Source organism: Rhinopithecus bieti, unplaced genomic scaffold (genome assembly GCF_001698545.2).
Source record: "Rhinopithecus bieti isolate Rb0 unplaced genomic scaffold, ASM169854v2 scaffold_51907, whole genome shotgun sequence".
Lineage (NCBI taxonomy): Eukaryota > Metazoa > Chordata > Mammalia > Primates > Cercopithecidae > Rhinopithecus > Rhinopithecus bieti.
In genome coordinates, this window is record NW_016820817.1 from 635,889 (window position 1) to 660,286 (window position 24,398).

General features: G+C 42.4%; 1 protein-coding gene across 1 annotated transcript in view; it reads left to right on the plus strand.

Moving 5' to 3' along the window:
- The window catches only part of KCTD1 (potassium channel tetramerization domain containing 1), a 92,210-nt gene that overhangs the window by 53,824 nt on the left and 13,988 nt on the right, over positions 1 to 24,398 (plus strand). The window contains 1 exon segment of the mRNA XM_017859968.1: positions 17,989 to 18,133. Coding sequence (XP_017715457.1) covers positions 17,989 to 18,133 — 145 coding nt within the window.

A 24,398-nucleotide genomic window follows, 5' to 3' on the forward strand; every position in this document is an offset into this window, starting at 1 on the left:
CGGAACAAAAAATGCCTTATGTTTAAAGTAATCTAGCTCAGAAAGTCTTGGAGCATAATTTAAAGCAAAGATGCCATACAGTGCCTGAGTTTCCTCTGTTGTGTTTGTTTTTGTTTTGTCCTGTTTGTTTGGTTTTTTGAGAAAGGGTCTTGCTCTGTCACCCAGGCTGGAGGGCAGTAGCAGGATCATAGCTCACTGTAGCCTCGAATTCCTGGGCTTAAGTGATCCTCCCACCTCAGCTTTGTGAGTAGCTGGGACTGTAGGCATGTACCACCATACCCAGCTAATTTGTATATTTTTTGTAAAGATGGGGGTCTCACTGTGTTGCCAGGGCTTGTCTCAAACACCTGGCCTCAAATGATCCTCCCACCTCAGCCTCCCAAAGTGTTGGGATTACAGGTGTGAACCACTGAGCCTGGCCTGTTCTTTCATGCTTTCAACAGACTTATTGTATTCGCCTCATCTACCAGTGCATAGTTACAACAAAAGTCCTTGCTCTTATAGTTTACCTGGGCGAGGGCGAAAGACAGCCAGGAAACAAGTAAACCACCAGTAAGCAAGGTTTCAGTGAGTAGTGATATTAAGAAAAATATTTAGGTTGGTGCAAAAGTAATTGAGCTTTTTGCTAATGGCAACTAGGGTAGTGGGCTGGGAGTGGAGGGGAAGAGAGGATGGTTAATGGGTACAGAAAGTATCCAGAAAGAACAAATAAGACCTAGTATTTGGTAGCACAACACAATGACTATAGTCAATAATAATTTAATTGTACATTTTAAAATAACTAAAAGTTATATTTGGATTGTTTGTAACACAAAGGATAAATGCTTGAGGGGATGGACACCCTATTCTCCATGATGTGGTTATTATGCATTGCATGCCTGTTTCAAAGTATCTCATGTACCCCATGAATATATATACCTACTACGTACCCACAAAAATTGTTCAAAAAAGCAAAAGAACATCTAGATGGAAGTGTGACATCTAGGTGTTCTTTTTCTAGAACAAGAAACAAAAGAACACACATGATATACAGGCCCACTTTGACATATAGTTTTCTCCCTATATTAAAACTAATTTTATTCCTACATGTTTTCCCCCCAAAAATACATCTTTATTTGTTCATCTGTATTTTCAAGACAAAATCTAGTTTTCATGTTAGTTTAGATTTAGAAGCAGACTTTGTCACTATCACAAATCACACTGGATCTATGAAGGTGAAGGCCACTCTGCTAGCCACAGACATCTCACATTTGCATCCCTGCCAGAGCCTTTGATGGTCAGATGAGTCTTACTGGGTATCCTAATGTGAAATAACTTAGGGCGGGACTCCGGATCATATGCTCAACTTCCAGTAACTTCTCACTTACCCAAAACTTAGTCTCATCATAGACAGAAACCCTCTCCCTGGAAAGCCCTTTCTCACTTATTTTTCATCCTGTATCCTTGGGACCTGGTAGCATCCTAGCCACAGGTGAACATTCAAAAGTTTGTTCAATATATAAATTAATGATTGGGTAAAATATTGTATTCAGAGGCCAGATCCTCCAAAGAGTGAAGGGAAAATAATTGAGTAACGTTATTCAAATTATAAAGTTAAATGTAAAGGCTGGGCTGGTTTCATTGCATATATTTTCATGTATAACCTTATAGGTAGGGACTGTATTTATCCCTCTATCCCTACAGAGAAGAGCCCTGAAACTCTGAGAGGTTAAGTGGCTTCACCTTAACAGTCAGTCTTCTTTGGGAAATGGGGTAAGAGCCAGGCCTCCAGCTCCCACTCTGACGCCACGATGCTTATTGTTTCCTCCTCTTTGATAACAATGGTTTTATTTATTTATTTATATTTATTTTTTGAGACAGTGTCTTGTTCTGTCACTCAGCCTGCAGTGCAGTGGCATGATCCTACCTCCCAGGCCTCAGCCTTCCTCCCACCGAGTAGCTGGGACTACAGGCACACACCACCATGTCTGGTTAATTTTTAATTTTTTATAGGGATGGGGTTTCACCATGTTGCCCAGGCTGGTCTTAAACCCCTGGGCTCAAGCAATCCACCATCCTTAGCCTCCCAAAGTTCTGGGATTATAGGCATGAGCCAGGGCTCCCAGCCTGATAACGATGGTTCTCAAACTTAGGGGAAGGTTAGAATCAACTGGGACTCAACAACAAGAAGAAAAACTTGCCTGCCTCTACCCCTCAAAGATTCCAATTTTTTTTTTTTTTTTTCACTCTATTGCCCCGGCTGGAGTACAGTGGTGCAATCACAGTTCACTGCAGCATAAACCTCCCGCATTCAAGCAATCCTCCTATCTTAGCCTCTCGAGTAACTGGGACTACAGGTGCACGTCACCACGCCTGGCTAATTTTTTATGTTTTTGTAGAGACAAGGTCTCACTTTGTTGCCTAGGCTGGTCTCAAACTCCTGGCTCAAGTGATCCTCCTTCCTTGGCTTCCCAAAGTGCCAGGGTTATAGGCATCAGCTACCGTGCCCAGCCCAAGTGGGCTCTTTGGATCCCAATTGTATTGGTCTGGGGCAGGTACTGGGCACAGGATTTTTTAATGTTTCCCATGTTCAGCTGTGTAATCCAACACACCCCTTTTGGAACTGTGTTCTCAGAGTGGTTTTTAGACAAAAGGTCAAGTTGTCTACGATATTTCAAGCCACTTTCTTTTCAAGGCAGCCTTTACCTTATTCCCTAGCCAAGGGCATCTCCGTTGGTGCTGGGACATGGGTTACCCTTGTGGAGCCCTTCAGCCCCCAAGGAAGCCAGAGCTCCAAGCCAGTCACTTCCTGCCGTGAACAAAATTCTTGCTACCCTAGTGTCATACAAATACGGCACCATCATTTTCTGTGTGTGTCATGACTTGGAACAGTTTGGAAAGGACTGCCTTGGACTGGGCAATGGGATAAGTGGGTCTTGTTCTTATTTGCCTGTGGGTTTCTGAAGTCCTTTTCTTTCAGGCCCACATGTCCAGTATACGGGTCTGCCTGCAGCCAGGGACAAAGTTGACTTTGAACCAGTGACCTTGCCACTTGTCTGATGGCTTGTTGTTTGTACCTATGAAGAGAAAGTTGTTAGCAACAGTCAGTGACCAGCTTCAATCCTTGCACGGTGGGCCTACCAGAAAGAATGGTGCACTTGACAACCCTGGGATATTGAGGGCCACTCCCCAGGCTGGGAGGATTGAGACCCGTGGCTGTGTTAGTCACCACCCTCCTGCTGTGCCCTCCTTTCTTGTTGCTGATGGAACAGTAGAACACCCCACCAATGCATCAACCAGTGCAACACTCAAGGTTCACACTCCTACACGGAACACGCATATGCATGCATGCACACACTCACACACCAATCCAGGAAACTTTGTTTAAATTTTTATTGTAAAATATGCCCTCTGGGCCAGGTGCGGTGACTCACGCCTGTAATCCCAGCACTTTGGGAGGCTGAGGTGGGCAGATCACTTGAGCTCAGGAGTTTGAGACCATCATGGGCAACCTGGTGAAATCCTGTCTCTACTAAAAATACAAAAATTAGCTGGGCGTGGTGGCATGCACCTGTTGTCCCAGCTACTCGGGAGGCTCAGGCATAAGAATCACTTGAGCCTGGGACGCGGAGATTGCAGTGAGCTGAGATCACGCCACTGTACTCCAGATCTTGACACAGCAAGACTCTACCTGGGGAAAAAAAAAAAAAAAGACCTCCAAACCTATGCCCTAGGTTTTAAAACAGATAATAGATCCACCAGTAGTCTTTGGTGCCTGGCATAGAGCAAATGCTTGATAAATATTTGTTGAATGTGAATGAATTTTGCTTAGTATCTCCCTTTATGTCCTGGAGCAACTCAGCCACCCCAGGGCAGCTGCAGCATGAAAGTCAAACATTTTGAGTCTTAGGTGCTAGAGTAGCCTTAGGACCTGCCTGGCCTAGTTTAATGTGGGTAGCAAAGATTTACATCGTTTTTAATTCAAGGCACAAACCAGAAAGGATTTTTCTGGTCTCACTATCCTGGAGGGGAAGAGCAGTGGACCAGATTAACAAAAGAGTGACCTCTGCCTTCAGAATGCTTTCCTCCAACTGATAGCTTTTCCCTAATCCGCCTGTATCAGGGTCATCTCAGGGTACTTCAGATGATGCAGATTCCTGAGTTTCCACCTGCTGTTTACTTAATCTATGTCTCCCAGGTTGTGAGGGAAATCTTTAGTTTTAATAAGTTTTCCCGCAATCCACATGCCTCTCCAAGTTGGAGCACCTGAGCTTCAGAGAAAGGTGATGACATGTAAACGCATCACCGTGCAGTACCGTGGGCACCATGGTGATGTGGCAGGAGACTCACTGGCAGAGTGCGGCCTTTCCTATTGACTCTGGCACGATCCACGTCGCTTGGGACAATAATACTGACTGTACTCGTTTTTGATCAGTCATGAATAATATCATTGAGCAACACCCCAGGCATTTTTGCTGTGTTTTTTTCATCGTGTTTTGAGTTTACCCTCATCATACCAGAAAGAACTTTTATAATAATAAACCATGTGATCGAATTACTCATTTGAAAAATTCATAGGCATTTCATAGAAGATTCAGATAATCTCTTACAACATTAACATGTGACAAATATGCTCCACTTTACTGTGTCTTGAGAACAGTTCCATTCAAAGGGGTTTAATATTTTAGATGTTATTTCATACAGCCCAGCCCACGAATCTCACACATCTCCTTTCAAGGATATCTACGCTATATGTATGCTAGGCTGGAAGAAAATCCCGTACAAGTTATTCTCAAGCTGGGGAAATGTTTTTTATTAGGCCAATGCGGAAAATAACCTTTACCCCCAACTCCCAAAAAGAAGCATTTATTCACACTCCAAAACCTTTCATTTAAATATTCAGGATTAAAAAAAAAAAAAAAAAAAAAACAGGCCAGGCACAGTGGGCTGTAATCCCTACACTTTGGGAAGCCAGGCAGGAGGATTGCTTGAAGCCGGAAGTTCAAGACCAGTCTGGGAAACACTGGAAAACACTATTTCTGAAATAAATAAATAACCCACACTTCCTATGAGTAGTATCAGAAAGTCCCTCTGAAAGATACCTCATGGGTCCACAAAACTGCCACATAAATGCCCTCCACTGAAACATGAGCTATGTTAGGAGAAGAGTCTGGGCCACAACGTCTACCAGACAGTTCAGTCTATTATTATTATAGAAATCGCCTATAAAAATACCATTTCTTTTTACTAAAAACGCAGGATTTATAGCCTCAGTTCGATGAATTACCAACATTTGGCTTCTGAAAGATTACTCTCAAGCTGCCTGGAGATAGGAAGTGGTGACAGCTTGTCCCCAAAGCAGCCAGCTGTGTGGGTGCAGAATGTTTTCCGTGCTGGCCTTTCAAAGGTACCCAGGATGGTCCTGGTCCGGGCAGGGGATGAGAGTCCGGTGTAATCTTACAAGATGTGTGTTTTTCATGCATTCATCTTTCAAAAGTAGGCACCTGGGAGCTCCAATCTGATGGCAGTGACATTTGCAAATGAAAATGTTTTTTAAAAATCATGTTTCAGTGCCACAATCGTATCAGCTATTTGCCCGACTGTCTGAATCTATTCAAGACGTGGTATCAGTGGAAAAGACAGTGTCGCTGGATAATGGCTTCCTGCTGCTACCGAATATCAAATGCCGAGTGTCAGTTTGCTTACTAATAACATTGCTGTTTATCTTTTCTGGTGGTAATGATTATTTTTATTCTTATGCAACTTTTCTTATTGTGTTCTCCATATTCAGAAGATAAATTACAGCCGTACATAACAGCTAACCACCACTTTCAAACAGCGGCAAACCTTGCCAGGCTGGGAGGGCTTCGTAGCTGAAGGGTGAATTTGAGCTCGCCCGAACTTGTTGCTGTGATCGGAGCTGGGTGTGTTCCAGAACTCCCACCCAGCCTCATTAAACTTGGTGAGGCCCCTCCGACCCTGCCAAAAATTGATTTTCAAAAAAAGCTAAAAAGTCCTGAGGGCTTTAGAACTTAGCTAAAAACGGAAAACTCTTCTAGTCTGAAAGCAACACAAACAGTCAATATAAAAGAAAAAAAAATAAGAATGCTCTTTTAAGTATATCCCACGGATCTGTAATCTTAGGGGCCTAAAGAAGGTACTTTATTAAAACATCATCATTTTGATGATACATTGCAGAAGGAACAAAATGGCATTAAGGGTGGAATTCAGAGAAAATGGACAGGAATAAAGGTTGTTGTAACAACTAAGAAAAAACCTAGGAAACCAGGTTAAAAAAAATGAAGTTCCATTCTTCACCCTAGCTCGATGTCTCTAACGATTAGAAAAGCTGAACAGGCAAGAGATGGTTTGTACTTCCAAGTATACCAGGTGTCAGGCTCTGGAGGAACCCACTGATAATTCTTTCTGCAGATTTTTAAATGAGAAAAGTATTTTCTTCTCACCCAGGCCTTCTGAATGAAAAGCTAGTGGAAACAACAAGTTATGGGAAGTGAAGTCATCAAACTACTACTAAAACTTGTCAGTGTCTATATGTGATCATCTTAAAAGGAAGAGGAAAAAAATGAGGAATCCTTGTTAGCTGGGAAACTTTTATTTCTTTAAATGATTTTCAGGTTAGGGCTTGGTTCTGTTCTTTGTTAGAGGGGTAGGGAGAAATATTGATAGATATTCCTATCACCTAGCATGGCTATGGACTGGCTTGGGGCCTCTGGGTAAATTTTTGAACTATGATAAACCACGACTAAGCCCAGAAGGGCGTAGACGGTTGCACAAGACACACACCTACAGACCACGCATTGTTGGCCACAGCGCACCCAAAGGGCAGAATGCTGTCAGCGCCTTCTTGGGTATTTCCCAACTGCACACACCCACAAGTGTTGTCTTTGAATCATGAGCTGATATAAAGTTAATATTTTTCACATGTCATTTTGATTTGGTGACTGTTTAAATAAGCTTGCGACATAAATTAGAAACCTTAAAAGCTTCTCAGAGCATAAAGCCAACCAGGCACATCATCCACTGTGGTTTGAAGAAGCAATTAGACCTTCTTAAAATGTGGGGTATAGATTCCTTAAAATGTCTATATACTTTTGAAGTTGTATATTAGGATTCTTGTCCAATTTTCCGCTTTCTGTCCTCCTTTTCAAGAGATACAGCTCACCGTCCTGAGGCTGTCTCCGGCCTTTGACTTGGTCATTGCAAGGCTTAGCTTCTAAATGTGTTTTTAAGCTTCCTAGTCACTCTAACATCGTAAGCGGCAGAATAATTCATTCCTTTTCATTCATCCAACCACCTTTCAATACTGGAAATATTTGAAGAGATATTCTGTTGACTGATAACATCAATGAAGTTGTGTGTGTGTGTGTGTGTGTGTGCGTGTGTGTGTGTGTGTCTGAGTATGGAGGGATAAAGTGGGGGTGTGAAGGAATCAGGGTAGATTCAGTTATTTGCTTCCAAATACCTTCTGTTAGGTGTCCAAAAAGTATTTACCTAGTCTGTAAGTAAATTACATGTATTTTCTAGTTCTCTTTTTCTGAATTAAGCACTGTGTTAAGCCTCTGGTTTTCACGTATAGGTAAAAGCAAAAGGTTTAAATACTTTCATTGTAGGCTGTTCTTTTGCTGGCATGATTGCAAGTGGGAAAAATTGTAAAATTGAAAATACACATAGCTGGCTTGGCCATACTCCTCTCATAGTGTCATATAATTAATCTGACGTTTTTATATGAAGTGACCGCAGTGACATGTAAGTTAATTCCAACAGTCTGGAACAGTAAAACACCAAGGGAAATAATCAAAAAATAGGGAGAGATGGGGCCACCTGGAGAGCAGCAGTCACACAGGGCTGGGCCCAGAGTCTGTTCCATTTGTTAGAGCTATTGACACCATAGATGAAGAATCAAGAATGTTTCTTCACACAGGAAGACCCCAGTCCAGTAGTTAGGGTTGCTAATACTGAGAAATCCAGGAATAGGAACAGTCCTTCCAACACAGGTTAAGTTCATTGGGAACACATACAAAAGAGTTTGTTCTATAACAAAGAGCACAACTGCAAGATGAAGAAGGATTGGCAGGAGGTACCAGAGCAGGAAAGGAGATGGGACTTCTGGGACAGATGGACACTGTGAGTCGGGGACAGCTTCGAGCATGGGCTGGCCCTCACTCTTCAGGGACAATAGACTATGTAGCTCAGAAACCCTTGGCAAGTTACTCGATGGCTCTGTAACTCAGTTTCTCCATCAGGAAAATCAAAATACTTTATAGAGCTGCAATAAGATTAAATCAGGGCCAGGTGCGGTGGCTCACACCTGTAATCCCAACACTTTGGGAGGCCAAGTGGGGCAGATCGCTTGAGGTCAGGAGTTCAAGACATGGGGGCCAACATGGTGAAACCCCGTCTCTACTAAAATACAAAAATTAGCTGGCCATGGTGGTGCACACCTATAATCTCAGGTACTCAGGAGGCTGAAGCAGGAGAATCACTTGAATCCAGGAGATGGAGGTTGCAGTGAGCCGAGATCATGCCACTGCACTCCAGCCTGGGCAAAAAAAAAGATTAAATTAGATAATCCATAAAGTTTTTAGTGGAGTACTTGATACGCTTAATACGTGTTGGCTATTTTAACATTTTTTCCTCTGAATAGTAATTATTATTGTGAAATGGAAAACAAATTATGAAGTTTTAAATTAAGAGAAGAGCCTAAAGAGTGTGTCAGAAATACCTCCAAATATAGAACAGTGTTGGGAGGAGGGTGGGCGTGGGCTGTGGGGCCAGGCTCTGTGCATATGTTCGTGCTCGCCTGCCCAAATAAAAAGCAAGGGAAAACCTAAACAGAAACTGTTCTAGCTGAAAAAATACTAAATTGGGCTTCCCAGGGAGGTTATGATGATCTGATCCTGGACTGATCTTAGACAAATAGCCGTTTGCCCTAGAAATCATGTTTAATCACTCAAGACAGAGAACAGGCCCAGGTGATCTTAAAAGTTTTCTTTCAATTCAAGATGCATGCAGGATTTTCTGTTCAGTCTGAACTCTGTTTTGGCATAGCACATCATCTCCCTAGGATGCAAATCTGTCAGCATTTACCAAGGCCATGCACAGTGCTTTACTGAGCAGCAGAGTGGCCACAGTGAGGATGTGGCTCCCAGCTGGACCCTGTGGTCCAGCCGCCTGGTTGTGAATTCTGGCCTCACCGTTGATTAGTTGATTAGTTATCCCCTTGCCTGTAAAACGAGGATAACAGTACCTACCTTATGGAGGTGTCAAGACTCTATGGTGTGCCCTGCACAGATGAACACTCAGTTCGATGTAGGGCTTATTAGATATCCACTTATTCCTCATGAGAATTATTTGAGGTAGGTATTATCCCATTGCTCAGGTGAAGAAATCAAAACTCAAGGCAAGTTTCAAACCCAGGTCCATGGGTCTTGGAGCTGAACATGCCAGGAAGTTCCTAAGACATGACTGAAGGACTGTGCCAAAACTCTTGTGAATAATGGTGCCCTTACCTACCCCGCTCTGGTCAATACTGAGAGAAATGCTCTTCACTGGCTGTGTCTGTACTTCGCCCATCACACATCGTGTTCTTTCCTGCCTCCGTGGCCTCTCTCCAGCTGAGCCCTCAGGCTAAAATCTCTTCTCCAAGCCCCTGTGCACTTCCCCTTACTGCAAACCCTGCAGAGTCATTGCCTCCAGCAGGAGGCCTGCCCTGCCTGCCTAGGCCAGCTGGTTCCCTCTCCCCTGTCCTTCCATGACACCCAATGGGACCATATCATGCCCAGTTTAAGGCCCCAAAGAGCACAAGGAACATGGTGGGCATTTAGTAAATGAAGAAACAAAAAGTCTACTTATGTCAGTTCTTAAAAAGTTCAGTTTCATTGTAATAGTACTTTTCATAGTAAAAAGTCAATGTAACCCTCTAATTTTTAAAAATGTTCTAACCACAGTCAGGGGAGGATTAATAAGCTTACTGGAGAATCAGCTACCCCTGAGTGGCCCTGTGATGGATTCTCCAAAACGCCGAGTTCCTGACTTGTTATTGCGCTCATACTTTTTCTTGTATTTCAAACTTGCCTTTCCTTTCTCCCCTACTTTCTTCAGTTCTATGTATCATTTAAGAAAATGATGCCACCTCAGGGAACAGGCACTAGAAACATTATATCCTCATAAGTAGATATAATTTGTTTTGTTTGTTTTTACTTAGAAGGTATTTCCCCCTTCTCTTAAATTACTTCTATCCATTTCTGTAACAAGCTCTGACTTAATTTTTATCTGTGTTCATGAAATATAGATGAAATTTCTTGAGTCTGGAAATCTTAAAGAGCTATTCCTGGAATTTTTAACAGTTATAATACTTTCAACGAATGAAATGCTGTTTATGATAATGCAGACTTCCAAAACAACTAATTGACTAATGATATTTTTTACACTATATTTATCTCCAGCATCGCATTCGAAAACGTTTTATTATGGACATTTAAAATATTTGCAAACACAGGGAGAATACAATATTGAACCCCTATTTTTCCAAAGGTTTCATGTATTAACCTAGCATTTCCTTCCGTTCCACCCACTTTGTTTCGTTCCTCTCTCATCTCAGCAGAAAGGAGGCAAAGGAACCCTTTGTTTGCAACACCATCTCCTCTTTCCAGGACTCCTGCCCTTCCTGCTGTCCTGAGTTTAGGTTGCACCTGTGGTGTCAGCTCTGCACATGCCTCTTACGTGCACACACACACATACACACACACAGTCTCCATTGTGCATGCACACAACTTCCACACCTTCACCCAGCCTCCACCCTGGATTTATCTATCTTAGGTTTCAGACATTAGGAAAAAAAGTTGGTTGGGAATGCAAATTAGTAGCCATAAAAATGTATGAAGCTACAAGTGCTTCCAAAAACAAAATGGTTCAATAGAAATATACTCATTAGGCCAGGCGTGGTGGCTCATGCCTGTAATCCCAGTACTTTGGGAGGCTGTGGTGGGTGGATCACCTGAGGTCAGGAGTTCAAGACCAGCCTGGCCAACATGGTGAAACCCCAACTCTACTAAAATACAAAATTAGCTGGGCGTGGTGGCAGGTGCCTGTAATCTCAGCTACTCAGGAGGCTGAGGCAGGAGAATCACTTTGACCCGGGAGGCAGAGGTTGCAGTGAGCCGAGATCATGCCACTGCACTCCAGCCTGGGTAACAGAGCGAGACTCACTCTCAAACAAAAATGAAAAAGAAAAGAAAAAAAAATACTCTTTAAATCAGATTTTTAAAAGTAATTCCCTGCTGAGTGGTGGGCTCGCAGCAGATTGTTCTTCTGTTTTGCTGCTTCTTCACCCTCTATACCTTTCCCGTTGACAACATGAGCAGGTATCACTTTTGTAATTAAATATCTACAAATGCGAAAGATGTCATTTGTAAGTAGCCTCTGAATCTTTTGGCCAGCAAAATAAATCTGGACCAGAATCTAAATGAAATCTTTTCCTAAAATCCAAACCATATTTCCCATGGCTTGGAAGCCTAGACGTAGAGAAAAAAAGGCATTTCTTGGCAAAGGAGAGCCAAATGGATAAAAGGGCCCAACCACCGATGCCCTTCCCTTTGCACTTCTTTCCCCAGCCTCACCCCTGAGCAGGATGCCGCCACCTGCTCTGGGTTGCTCCATCCTGCAGCAATGCAGATGAGCCCTCCCTCTGTAATTACCATGCATGGACCGCAGGGGAGAGTTGGAAGGATTAACCTGCTGGCCTCTCGGTAAAGCTGGGCCTGGTGTTGAGTTACCTGCCTTGGTGCATGAGGTGGCATGGGGTGCCCTAGACAGCGCAGTATGGAAAGGGTGGGGTATATAGAGCCTGGAGCCAGAAGGCAGCTTCGGCAGAGCTGGCAGCCTCTTCAAGCTAAACTTCCTTAGCTGTAAAGCGACAAATCCCGTAAGAGTTTTCAGGATTCAGTGTAGGGACACAGCACATAATGGAACAAGAGCTGCAAGGTAAATGGAGATGGAGCCTCACGTATACTACTCTTCTCAGAGGTTTCCATTTCCCTGGGAATCCTCTTTCCCATCCCTCGTTAGGCCTCTTTACGGTTGTAACAGCAGTTTGAAAGGTACCTAAGAAGTCTTGGGGTGCTTCAGTTTGGTTTGGTTCAGTTCAGTGTAGGGCATCTTCTCAGTCTACCAATGATTTCCTTGACCTCATTGTAAAGATTAAATGAGATACAAACCCTTAAAGCAGCCAGTTCACTCTTTGGCACATAATGCTATTCAATGAGTAGTAACTGGCTTAAAGCCATTGTCCCCCGTAGGCTTGAACTTGACTATTGTGCCGATCACCACAGGGGCAGCATGCTGGGGTCTGGAGCCAGCTCTGTGTCTATCTAGCCATGCATCCTTGAGTGTTATATATTTGGGACTCGGCGTCTCCATTTGTAAATGAGAGGCTGAACTTGGTTGTCCTGGAGATCCTTCACAGTTTAAGAAAGTATGCTGTGACACTTCAGAATGACAGGGTCTCAATTGAGATTTACTTGCCTCCTCTTTCGTCTCTCTGCTCAACCTCCTTTACACTGGTTCTCAACTCATTTGAGACTTACAGAGTTTTTTTTTAAAGAAATACAGATGCCTGGGCTTCATTCCCGACCAATTACATCAGAATAGCTGGGGGTGGGGAGCCAGCATCATTATTTTTTCAGAGTTGCCCAGGTGATGCCACTGTGTAGCCAGGGTTAAGAACCACTGCATTATGCAAATGATGTAGTCAAAGCAAGGCAAAACAGACAGGATTTGGGTAAGCCAGAAGCTGTGTCTGTGAGAAAGTGTGATTTCAGATATGGCATCTTGACTCTGTCTCACTCCTAAATGTGCTCTTTTACTTACTGTCCCTGACAACATAGCCTGACACCAGTCCCCATTGCCCTTGAGACCAAATCTAAACTCCTTGACCCGGCTCACATGGCTTTTTACGATCTGGCTTCTGCTGCTCCAGCCTCCTTTCTAAGCCAGCCTGACTACACCCCAATAGAGAGTAATCACGTGGCAGGGTTTGGCTACAAGCCTTTGTATCTTCCCCACCCTTCTCCCTGCTTACCTAACCTTACCGCCCGCCCCTGTACCTGGCCAACTTCTTCTCCTTCAGGTCTCCGATGAGCTTTCTGTTTCTTCCCTACCAACCCCAGATTGAGTTAGGTGATCCAGGTGCACCTCCTGAGCCCACTGTACACACCCAGTGACACACTTGATCACACTGCACCTGACCTGCACTCCCAGCCCCGACGACTTAAATTCCACAAAAGCAAGGACTGTGGCTGATTTACTACTGCATCCCCTGTATCTGGCATAGTGAGCCCCCACTAATACTGGTGGAAAGAGTGAATGAGTAACTGAATGATTACGAGAGAAAAGAAAGGAAGGAAGGAAGGGAGGGAGAGAGGGAGGGAGGGAGGGAGGGAGGAAGGGAGGGAAAGGAAATTCTTAAAGAAAGAAAGAGAAATTCTTAAGAACCTGAGTCACAGGAAATTAGAGAAATCAGGTTGATAAAATGAACAAATACACAAGAAAAAAATTCTTAATGATTCACACTAAGCCAAATGTAGGATCCTAGCCCCATACTCTCTTTGACTTAAGACCATTCTTTAATGCACAGTATGGACAGCACACAATGCCAGGGAGAGTGGAGAAAACCAGACTCACTTCCCACCAAATAAGCTTGGTTTCCTCAGAGATTAGGTCTTGCATTACTTGCTCTATAAACAAGAGTAATCAACAGAGCGCTATTTTTTTTTTTTTTTTTTAAGACGAAGTCTCGCTGTGTTGCTCAGGCTGGAGCGCAGTGATGCGATCTTGGCTCACTGCAACCTCCATCTCCCGGGTTCAAGCAATTATCTGCCTCAGCCTCCAGAGTAGCTGGGATTACAGTTGCGCGCCACCACACCCGGCTAATTTTTGTATTTTTAGTAGAGACGGGGTTTCACCATGTTGGTCAGGCTCGTCTTGAACTCCTGACCTTGGGATCTGCCTGCCTCGGCCTCCCAAAGTGCTGGGATTACAGGCATGAGCCACCACACCCGGCCTCAGAATGCTAATATTAAAAAGCTAATATTAACAGTGGAATTCAGTATCTGTTGTTTTAATGAACTTTTTTTAGTGAACATATTTTAGTGAACTTTCTAATCTTACTAGTTTATGAAATATGTACAGTAAAATAATACAGTGTTTGAGATGTACCTCAGAATTACCAGTTGAAAGGAGAGTGAGGCACAGAGGTAGAGTTGAAACAAAATTAACCAGGAATTGACAGCTTTTGAAGCTGGTTGATGGTCATATGGGGGTTCATTCTATTATTTTCTCTGCTTTGGCATAAGTTTGAAATTGTTCAAAATAAAATGTTTTAAAAAGTAAAAAAAAAGTTAGTTAAAATACTAATGATCATTCTTAAAAAACAAAAAGAAATTGGTGGAAGAAAGTCATTCTCAGCATTGCCACTTGATTCAATGAGTGAAAAAAAAAAAAAAAAAAATCCAAAACCAGCCATACCGATGTATGGCTGGAGCCAGCTTGGTCTTGGTTAGTTGGAAAACAGGAATGTTCTCCAAGGTTAGTAAACTGTAATGAGTTCCACATAGTTTTCAGGCACCAGAGTTTACAAATCACTGCAGTTTGATTTGTAACTCCATTCACATGTCCACAAGAAATACAGCCTGTGCCGATTTTCCCCATTATTTGCTTAGCCGAACAATACTTTTCCACAACACAGCCCTGCAATCTCAAAAACCACCCAGGGACGCCATTTTACGACCCTTGGCACCACATGCCCCCTCCACCGTGTTTTCACAACTCCAACGTTCCTCCTTTTAAAGTTGGCAGAAATCAGCAGCCCTGCGTTTCTTGTTATTACTCCTAACGTTTGTTGCTTCCAATGTGGAACGTTTTCTTCTCCGAGAGGCTTTCACCTCCGCCAGGCCTGTGCCTCTGCGTCCCAAGCGCTCTTCTCTTCCAGCCCTTTCCCCTTTCTCTCCACAACCGTTGCCTGCTCGGTTCCCACGGAGCCCACGCAGCCTTTCCTGCCCTGGCAGCGCGCGTTTTTCAGCCCCTTCCATCAGGTCTGGCCGAGCTGGCCGCCAGCGTTCCTTCCCACGGCCTGGCGGGGGCCTGCGGTTTCACCAGGCAAGGGGCCCGAGACAGGGCCTGGGCCTTGCTTGCTGCCCTTTGACTGGACCCCCTCATGAGAAAAACTCCCTGGCTAGGGTTCCTCTTGTGCTGGGTGGAATCCAGGCCTTCCTCCGCTTTTCGTCTCCTTGGTGGAGGCCGCCTGAAGAGTCCAGTTCTCCCCACTGTCTCTCCCGCCCGGACGGCCAGGCGGCTTCTAGGTTACTCGCGGGCCAGCTCTGCTAGTGCCCGCTTCACATCTCCTTCCTGCTCTGCTCTTTGCAGCTTTTTTCTATTTTAACTACGTTGGAAGTGAAGATGCTTCATTGTATCCACACCCGAGGTTGTTTTTTATTCTTGGTTTTTGCATCCTAAAAACCATTTAAATGACTCTTCTCTCCTATTTTAGAAAGGTCTATAAACAATGCACTTCCAGGATTGTTCCTTTTTCTCCTTAAATCCTGTGCCTTAGCACTTGCAGTCTTCTAAGAGCGCTTTTATAGAAATTTTTGTTGGCTGGGTTGGAATATTTTCTATTGCTGTGCATTTTTTGAGCTCACCATGAGCACACTGAATTTCCTCATCAACCCTGAGGAAAAAGTTAAAGTTATTTTATAAAACAAAGTGAGACTTAATTTTTAAAAAGAAATGGAGACAAAGAAGTCGATTCACCTAGATTACAGCTAGTAACTAGCCAAACCCCATTCTCATTCCACACTCCTCAGTCCTGATTCCTTTACACGCTCACTCCGTATAGGTTTATTAATCACTCATTCTGTGCAAGCCTACATCCAACTCTAGACCTGAAAATGAGAGTTTATCTAAAAATTAAAAAACAGGATTTTAAAAAGAACAAAATACCTACTTTTCCTCTCTTACTAAAGTGACAAGATCACTGATACTGACTTATTTCGGCATAGGTGCTTGGACTTCATTGTAAAATTCTCACTCCCCAAATATATGGCAGAAATAAAACTCTAGACCATAAGCTTTCATTCAATATTGGTAATTCTTTTCATTCCGATTGTTGTAAGGGAGGCCCCTTTAGGACCAGACTGTGCACAAATCCCCCAATGCTGCTTAACTAGTTGGGCAAGTTAATCATCTTTTCAAGCCTATTTCTTCATCTTTAAAATGAAGATAATGGGTTTGTTACATATATAAAGTATAAGGATGGTACAACGCATCTGGAAAGCACTTAATATAGCTCCCTTTTCTTCCCCTGTCAACTGGAAATTTATCATGTTATTAAGAGTGAAGAGTAAAATGTTTTAATAATAGGCAAACAAATCTCATTCTTTTTCATCCTGTATCAAATTGTCCTGGAAACACTAGAAGTCAGTGACTAAGCATAGTTTAGTTTCAAGCCTACTGTTTGATTGATGTGTCAGTGAGAAATGAATGACTAGGTGGCATGCAGTGAAAGAATCCCAGAAAGGTTGTAATCCACACCCTGGATAATCACGGGCAATTCATGGAAAGTTGGATAAAACGCGTAGTCAAAGAATATGTTTGTTGAACTTTAGAAAAGTAACCCTACCATATGTACTTGCTTTCCTCTTTGCACTTACTGCCTTCAGAGTAAGGTAACATGAGTTTTAAAATGATTTTAAAACATGAGTTTTAAAACTATCTTTAAAAGATTTTGTTGAAACAAAATTCACATGCCTTTCTTTTGGGGAGAGAGAAAAGTAGCTTTCCCACTTGTTTGTTTGTTGTATTTTAAGAGGGGTGAAATTATTGATTTATCATTACACCTGCCCCACTTCAACCTAAGATTAGAAAATGTATAATTTCAAAATCATCTTCAGAGCAACAGAATGATGTTATTCCAAATCAGAGAGAGATTTGTTAGGAGATCAGCAAAAGCTTTTCGTTAAAAAATGGAGCCATTTGCCTGCCCACACTGTTAATGAAAGTAAAATGTACCTTTTGGTACAGGAACTGATTTCTAGTGTGTAAATTCTATTCTCTGATATGGAATGTTTGCATGTCATTAGCCAGCCCTCTGTGTTTTCACAGTATAGATATGACCACCTTCTATTAACTGAACATATACTAATGTGTATAGGTTCAGCCTTTATTAATAGGATAAATGATGATGGATGCAAAACACTTTAACTGCAGCACACCATACAAATGTTCATTCCAAAATTGGGAAAAGCATATTATGGATTCTTGTTTTTAAGCATGGTTACTCATGTTCCTGAACAGGTCATATTTTGGGGGTGGCCAAATATTTTTTTGTAATGATGCCTGGCTGTTAAAAATGCTTTTTGCTGAGACCTAAGAAACTGTAGTGTATATTGTTATTGGAAAACATATTCACCTAGATGAGTGGTATTTTAAATTATTCTTTTTTTATCATTAAATGTAGGTGTCAACATATAGGCTTTGCCTTATTTTTAGAAAGTTTGGGATTCATGGGTGGGAAAACTCAGAAAACGATTTCTTAAAACAAAATTGCTTTTTTAGTAGAATCTGTTTCAAAGACACTTTGGAGCAATAACATTTTTTAAGTAGCAGAGAAGCTTGTTTTAAGTAACACGGGGAAAGATGTGACCTTCCATTACAGTGACAGCACTTAGCCATCATCACCACGTCAGGAACATTTTCTTTTCAGGTGAAAGACAGTGAATAAAAGAATTTATTTGACAAAGCCTAGGACTATTTTGAATGGTCTCATCCTGAGATATTTATCAAGCGGGGACCAACACTTTGCAGACAATCGTGATTTTTCCCTACTGCTGTCTTCAAAAGTGCTACCTTTGACAGTGATAAAAGACACCTCTTAGTCTCAGTGGCCGAACAATTGATCTAATTGTCTTCACTGTTCCCTCTTTTCTATCACAGAATCGGAAGACTTTTTGATGGTACAGAGCCCATTGTTTTGGACAGTCTCAAACAGCACTATTTCATTGACAGAGATGGACAGATGTTCAGATATATCTTGAATTTTCTACGAACATCCAAACTCCTCATTCCTGATGATTTCAAGGTGAGGGATCCATGTTAAATCACCAATAGCATAAATATGTGATTTTTTTATGTGCTCCAAAAAAATATTTCTAGTTCTACATTATTAACATACACCAACTCGAAAGGTGCCAGAGTTCTCTTTCACATGGTTATGCTGTATTCATGAAATAGTGGATATGGTCATTAAACTTCTACATGACTAAAATAGGATCGCTTTTCATTTAAAGAATTGAATTATAATTCACTTGAACAAACTGAAAAGAAGTTGATTAAATTCAAAGCTCATTTATGATATGTCTTAGAGAGCTAGAGAATAAAAGAAAACCTCCTTAGCTTAATGAAGACTTCCCCTTCCCGCTCCCAGAAATCGAAAGCATACATGAACAGTAAAATTTTAGAATTGTTCCCTTTACAGTTAGTAACAAGTGTTAAGGTTAGTCACGCTGAGATAGCCCACATTGTGCTGGTAACTCTAGGCAATGGAGTCAGACAAGGAGAACAAATAAAAAGTGTTAATATTAGAAGGGAATTCACGAAAATGTAATTTTTGCAGCTGATAATGTTTCTTTAAATGGATGCTTCTAAAGAACCAACTTAATGCTATTAGAACTTATAAAGAACTCATTAAAGCAGCTCAATTCAGAATCAATATACAGCTTTTTTTTTTTTTTTTTTGAGACGGAGTTTCGCTCTTGTCTCCCAGGTTGGAGTGCAGAGGCGTGATCTTGGCTCACCGCAACCTCTGCCTCCTGGGTTCAAGCAATTCTCCTGCCTCAGCCTCCTGAGTAGCTGGGATTACAGGTGCCCACAACAATGCCAGGCTAATTTTCATATTTTAGTAGAGATGGGGTTTCACCATGCAGGGCAGGCTGGTCACAAACTCCATACCTCAGGTGATCCACCTGCTTCAGCCTCCCAACATGCTGGGATTACAGGCATGAGCCACCATGCCCGGCCAGTCAATAGCCTTTTTAGAGAATAGCACGAGCCAATTATAAACTATAATAGAAAAATATACAACAAAATTGTAACACTTAGGAATAAACCTAACAAGAGACAAGCAAAGGCTGATTAAGAAAACCACAAACCTCTACATACAACTGCAAAACAGTTGAATAAATGAAGGAACATTCTAGGTTCCTGGATGGGAAACCTCAATATTGTTAAGATGTCAGTTATCCTCAAATTATTCTATATAGTCAGGACAAACCCACTTAAGTAATAGATTTTTCAAAATGAAATTTGAACCATTTATAAAGTTTGTGTAGAAGAAAAGAAAGTGTAAGGATAGCTTAAAAAAAAGTTTTTCTGGTCATAGTAATGGTGATAAAGGTGGGTAATGTGGATGTGTCCTGCCAATGTCAAAACAGACTTTCGAGCTATATTAATTTAAAGGTGTGGTTCTGACAGCGCTGAAATATACCAATCAATGGAGAAGAGTAGGGTCCAGAGATAGATGTACAGGTACACAGGAATTGGATGTACTGTAAAGGTGGCATTTCACATCAGTGGGAAAAGAAAGCAATAGTCAGTAGTAGGCGCTGAGACGATCAGCACTGAGACATTTGAGGGAATTGTAAAGCTAGAGCCCTGTCCTACATCATAAATTCACAGAATTTCAGAAATAAAGACAAAAACAAGAGCAATAAAAGTTTTAGGAAAAAATACAAAGAAATTTCTAGAAGTATAATTTTGAGGCAGAAAGGGCCTGTCTAAATGAGACTTCATACCCAGAAGCTATCCTTTAAAAAAAAAATAGTTGAGTTAAAGACATCATATACAAATAAAAGATAAGTGTCAAACCATAAGAAATATTTGCAACAAAAGATGAATACCCATCCTAAAAGATCTATGTTAAAAATCTATAAGAAACATACAAACAACCCAGTGGAACAAATTTTTTAGCTATCAACAAAATTTTCCCAAAGGAAAAAACAGAAATTGGCAATAAACATTTGAAAAGGCATTCAGTCTCTTTTGTATCGAAGAAACAAAAATAAAATGAGATACTCCCTTTTATCCATTAGATTGACAAAAATTTAAAAGATGTATAATATACAGTGTTAGGGAAGCATTTTTGGAGGACAATTCAGCAGTAAATATTAAAGTTTCAAATATACATACTCTTTGATCTGCTAGAAATATTCACATAAATATGTAAAGATATTTTTATGTAGGATGTTTATTATAGTCATGTTTATAATAGCAAAAACTGGACTTTCTAAAAAAGAAAGTTCAGCAGTGGCAGATGGTTACAAATATTACAGACTATCCATACTATGGACTAGTTTAAAAGATGTGTTAGATCTATATCTGTTGATATGTGCGGGGGAAATCCCATAATTCCATGATTCAGTGAAAATATTAAGTTGCAGAACCATATGTATAGTATGTTTCTATTTATGTAAAAGATCAAGTATGTATGCATATATAAATGCGTAGAAAAAGATTCAGAAGGGTAGATCCCAAGTAAATAAGAAGCTCAGGGGCCCCTTATTTATCTTCTCCTTCAGGATTTTGAACAGTGGGGCACATGCCAAGGATTATTAGCCAAATAGAAAAGAGAGCACAGAGGAGTTGCATCATGTGCACGTTTATTTTACATGGAAACAACTATATGCAATTGGCAAGAAAATAGAGTGTAATAACTACAGCCAGTGAATGAGCTTCCCGCAGCCCTGGAATGAGCCTGAGGAAGGCGCAGGAGCCCCCTGCTCCCAGCCAAGGGCAGTTCCCAAGGCCCCCTCAATGGCGTGCATCTCACTGCATTGAGCTTGATTCCAGGGTTTGAAGACATGCGGGCTTGGTTTGTGCAACATGGCTCCTAAGCAAAATCCGCTTCATCAGTAGTGATCTCTTCCAGCTCAGGAAAGGAAGCATATTGAGGAGCGGTTTCTTTTTTATTATTATTGTTGTTATTATTATTATTTTATTTCAAGTTCTGGGATGCATGTGCAGGACGTGCAGGTTTGTTACATAGGTAAACATATGTTATGGTGGTTTGCTGCACCTATCAACCCATTACCTAGGTATTAATTATGTATCCGCATGCATTAGTTATGTATCCTGAGGCTTTCCCTCTTCCTACCCCTACAGGCCCCATTGTGTGTTGTTCCCCTCCCTGTGTCCTTGTGTTCTCATTGTTCAGCTCCCACTTATAAGTGAGAACATGCAGTGTCTGGTTTTCTGTTCCTGTGTTAGTTTGCTGAGGATAATGGCTTCTAGCCTCATCCATATCCCTGCAAAGGACATGATCTCATTCCTTTTTATGGCTGCATGGTATTCCAAGGAGCAGTTTCTAATATGGTATCTTCCTAGAGGCTGTTCAAGGATAATTTTCAACGTAGTGTATACAGTTTTTTCTTGGCATGACAACTTTTGAACCTCTTTCCTGCCTTTTTCTCCAGGCTACTTTATTAATTTGAGAAAAAATTTTATCCAGGGCTCTCAGATAATAGCTGAATTAGACAACACTCTGCAGGCCCAAGGCCAAAGTGCGGTCTCTACCTCCAGCCCTCAGTCTGCACCTGGGGTCACACACTCTCAGACATGATCAAGGGAACTGACTGGGTTTAGACAGCAGCCCCACGTCTTCGAGGCCACAGCTGATGAATAGCATAGTTGAAGAGAGCAGGCCAGCATCCCACAGCAGCTGCAGGTGAAACAGAGACCTAGGGAGAGACCTAGGGAGAGAACCAGGCCTGTTCTCGAAAGCAGGTGCTTGCCGCACATGGAGACAGGAAGAGGAGTCAGGAAGCTGGGTCCCTGCTCAGGGCACAGATTCCAGCAGTGACCGGCCACTAGTCCAACCTGGCCCCACCAATGTCAGGCGCTCCCCAGTCAGCTCTGGACCCTTTCCCACTTTGGGGAGCAAGTAAGCTCTTGTAGAGAGAAGGGCCAAAGCATGATGTGGAGAGCTGGGGGAATGATTTCTTACTCTCTCATGTTTCCCTAGAGGAAAGGCAGTGGAATTGGAAAGGGGTAAGGGAGAATATTTCACTTTTAGTTCCATATGCTTTGGTATGAATTTTATCATTAGTTTTTACAATGAGCAGGCATTCACATATGACTTAGGTCATTAAAATGAAACAATAAAATAACAATTTTAAAATAAAGTTGTCAAAAAAGAAGTCAAATCATCACAGCTACAGACATGTATACTAGTAAGGAAAAACTGCCATAGGATTTCATATTTTTTGCTAAGTTATATATAGCCTGGACTTCATCAGGAGAAGGTTTGGTTAGTACAAATATGAAAATCACCTCATGTTTAGCTGATCGCATTTCCAAATACTGACCCAGAATCCCTGCCTGGATAGTTCATTCGCTCTTTAAACTTTACATGCCCAAAAATGAGCTCCCTCTGCCTGCCTCCCCCTCTGCCACCACCACCACCAGGAACAAAATCTGCTCCTCTTCCTTTGTATCCTATCTCAGTAAAAGATGCCAGATCCACCTACTTGCTCAAGGAAGGAACCTGCAGTCCTTCTGGACTTTTTCCTCTTCTTCGCCTCCCACACGTGATCTGTCAGTGCGTCCGTCATCTTAACCTCCTGGACGCATCGCGAATCAATCCACTGCCCTCATCCTACCTCCCTAGCCCAAGGCCCAGCAGCTCTCTGGACTCCTTGGAATGGCTCATAATTGGAGTCCACTCTCCCACTCTTAACCCCTTTTTGACTCATTCTCTGCGTAGAAACTGAGACGCTTTTTAAAAATTCAACTTTTAATTTTGACATCATTATAGATTTGCATACAGTTGTAAGAAATAATAGAGATGCTGTGTTACCCAGCTCCCCCCGGTAATAACATCTTGCAAAATACTATCACGACCAGGATATTGACACTGATACAGTCAAGGTTCGGAACAGTTCCATCACCACAAGGATCCTTCCTCTAGTGCTTTGACAGTTACACCCACCTCTCTCTCTCCCTGCCACTATCTCCTACCCCATCCCTGACCATGTGACACTTTTTAAAAAGGATACTGTATCAGGAGTTGCTCCTGCTTGAAACTCTGCAGGGACTTTCTCTTGTTCCTGAAACTGTGGAATGAAGAAGATAAACCACGCTTTTCAAGAATTAAAGTTAGTTTTACTCAGAAGTCTTACTGAGGTCCTACACAGGATTTCAGCCCACAGCTTGTATACAGGCGGTGGAGGTTCAGTACACAGAAAATCACATGATGCTTGCTCAGACACCACAAGCAGAATACATCGAGCTTTGGGTGTAAGAGTACAGCGTGTTATAGATTACAGAAGCGTCGTCACCAACCTGTCAGACGTTATCTCATATGGAAGAAAAGGCAAGGACTAGGGTCATGTATCTCTTAAGGAATGTAGTGACTCAGGCAGGAGACCTTGGGGGGGGGGGCCCGTATGCTCGCCTCTGTTGTGTCTTCAAGGCATTCTCCTGGAGAGCTGCACGTCCTCCCAGAGTCAGAGGGTCAAGCAGAAATGAGCAGCCACGGCTTCTTCCATTCATTCCTCTGTCTCACAGAGCAAAGCACCACATCCCTCTCAGAGCCCACAAGGCCCAGAAGGCTCTAGCCTCTGCCCACCTCACCCACTCTCACCCTCCACATGTCCCTACAGGACTTCTCTCTGTCCCTCAGACACACCCTCCTATTGCCCCCTGACAAATGCCCCTCTGTGCACCTACACAGCCATTCCCCTGGCCTTTACTGGAATTCAGGACTCATCTTTTTCACCACATCCCCCAGCAAACCTACCTGGGCCCAGTGTAGCTTAGGCTGACCTGTACCCCCGATTCTCCATGCACACGCAGTGTGTCTATCACTCACTGTGCAGCACCATCTGGCCAGCTGTGAGGTAGGGATGCTTCCAGCTACAAGAGTGGGAACAGCCAATGAACAGCGGCTTACACTATTGGAGATTCGTTTTTCTCACGTGAGAAGTCAGAGGCCTGTGGTTGTTGGCAGAGGTATCTGCCCAGCAGTGTTATGGAGGACCAGGAGACTTTCTCTCTTTTCATTTTGCCATCCTCAGTGTTGACATTCTGGCCTCATGCCTGTCACCTCAAGATCATATGGTGACTGCATCATAGCACCAGGCATTGCCATTCCAGGCGTCACATCCTCAGTCAAGGCGGGAAAAAGGGGCAGACAGCTTTTCAACTCACAAGACTCTGTCCTTGTCAGACAATCCCACAGAAGACTTTCCCTTTGTGGCTCATTGGCCAGAACGGAGCCTCCCCTTGGTGGCTGAGAAAGGAACTTTTTTTTTTTTTCTGCTTATTTTTAGCCTCTGTAGTAAGAGAAATAG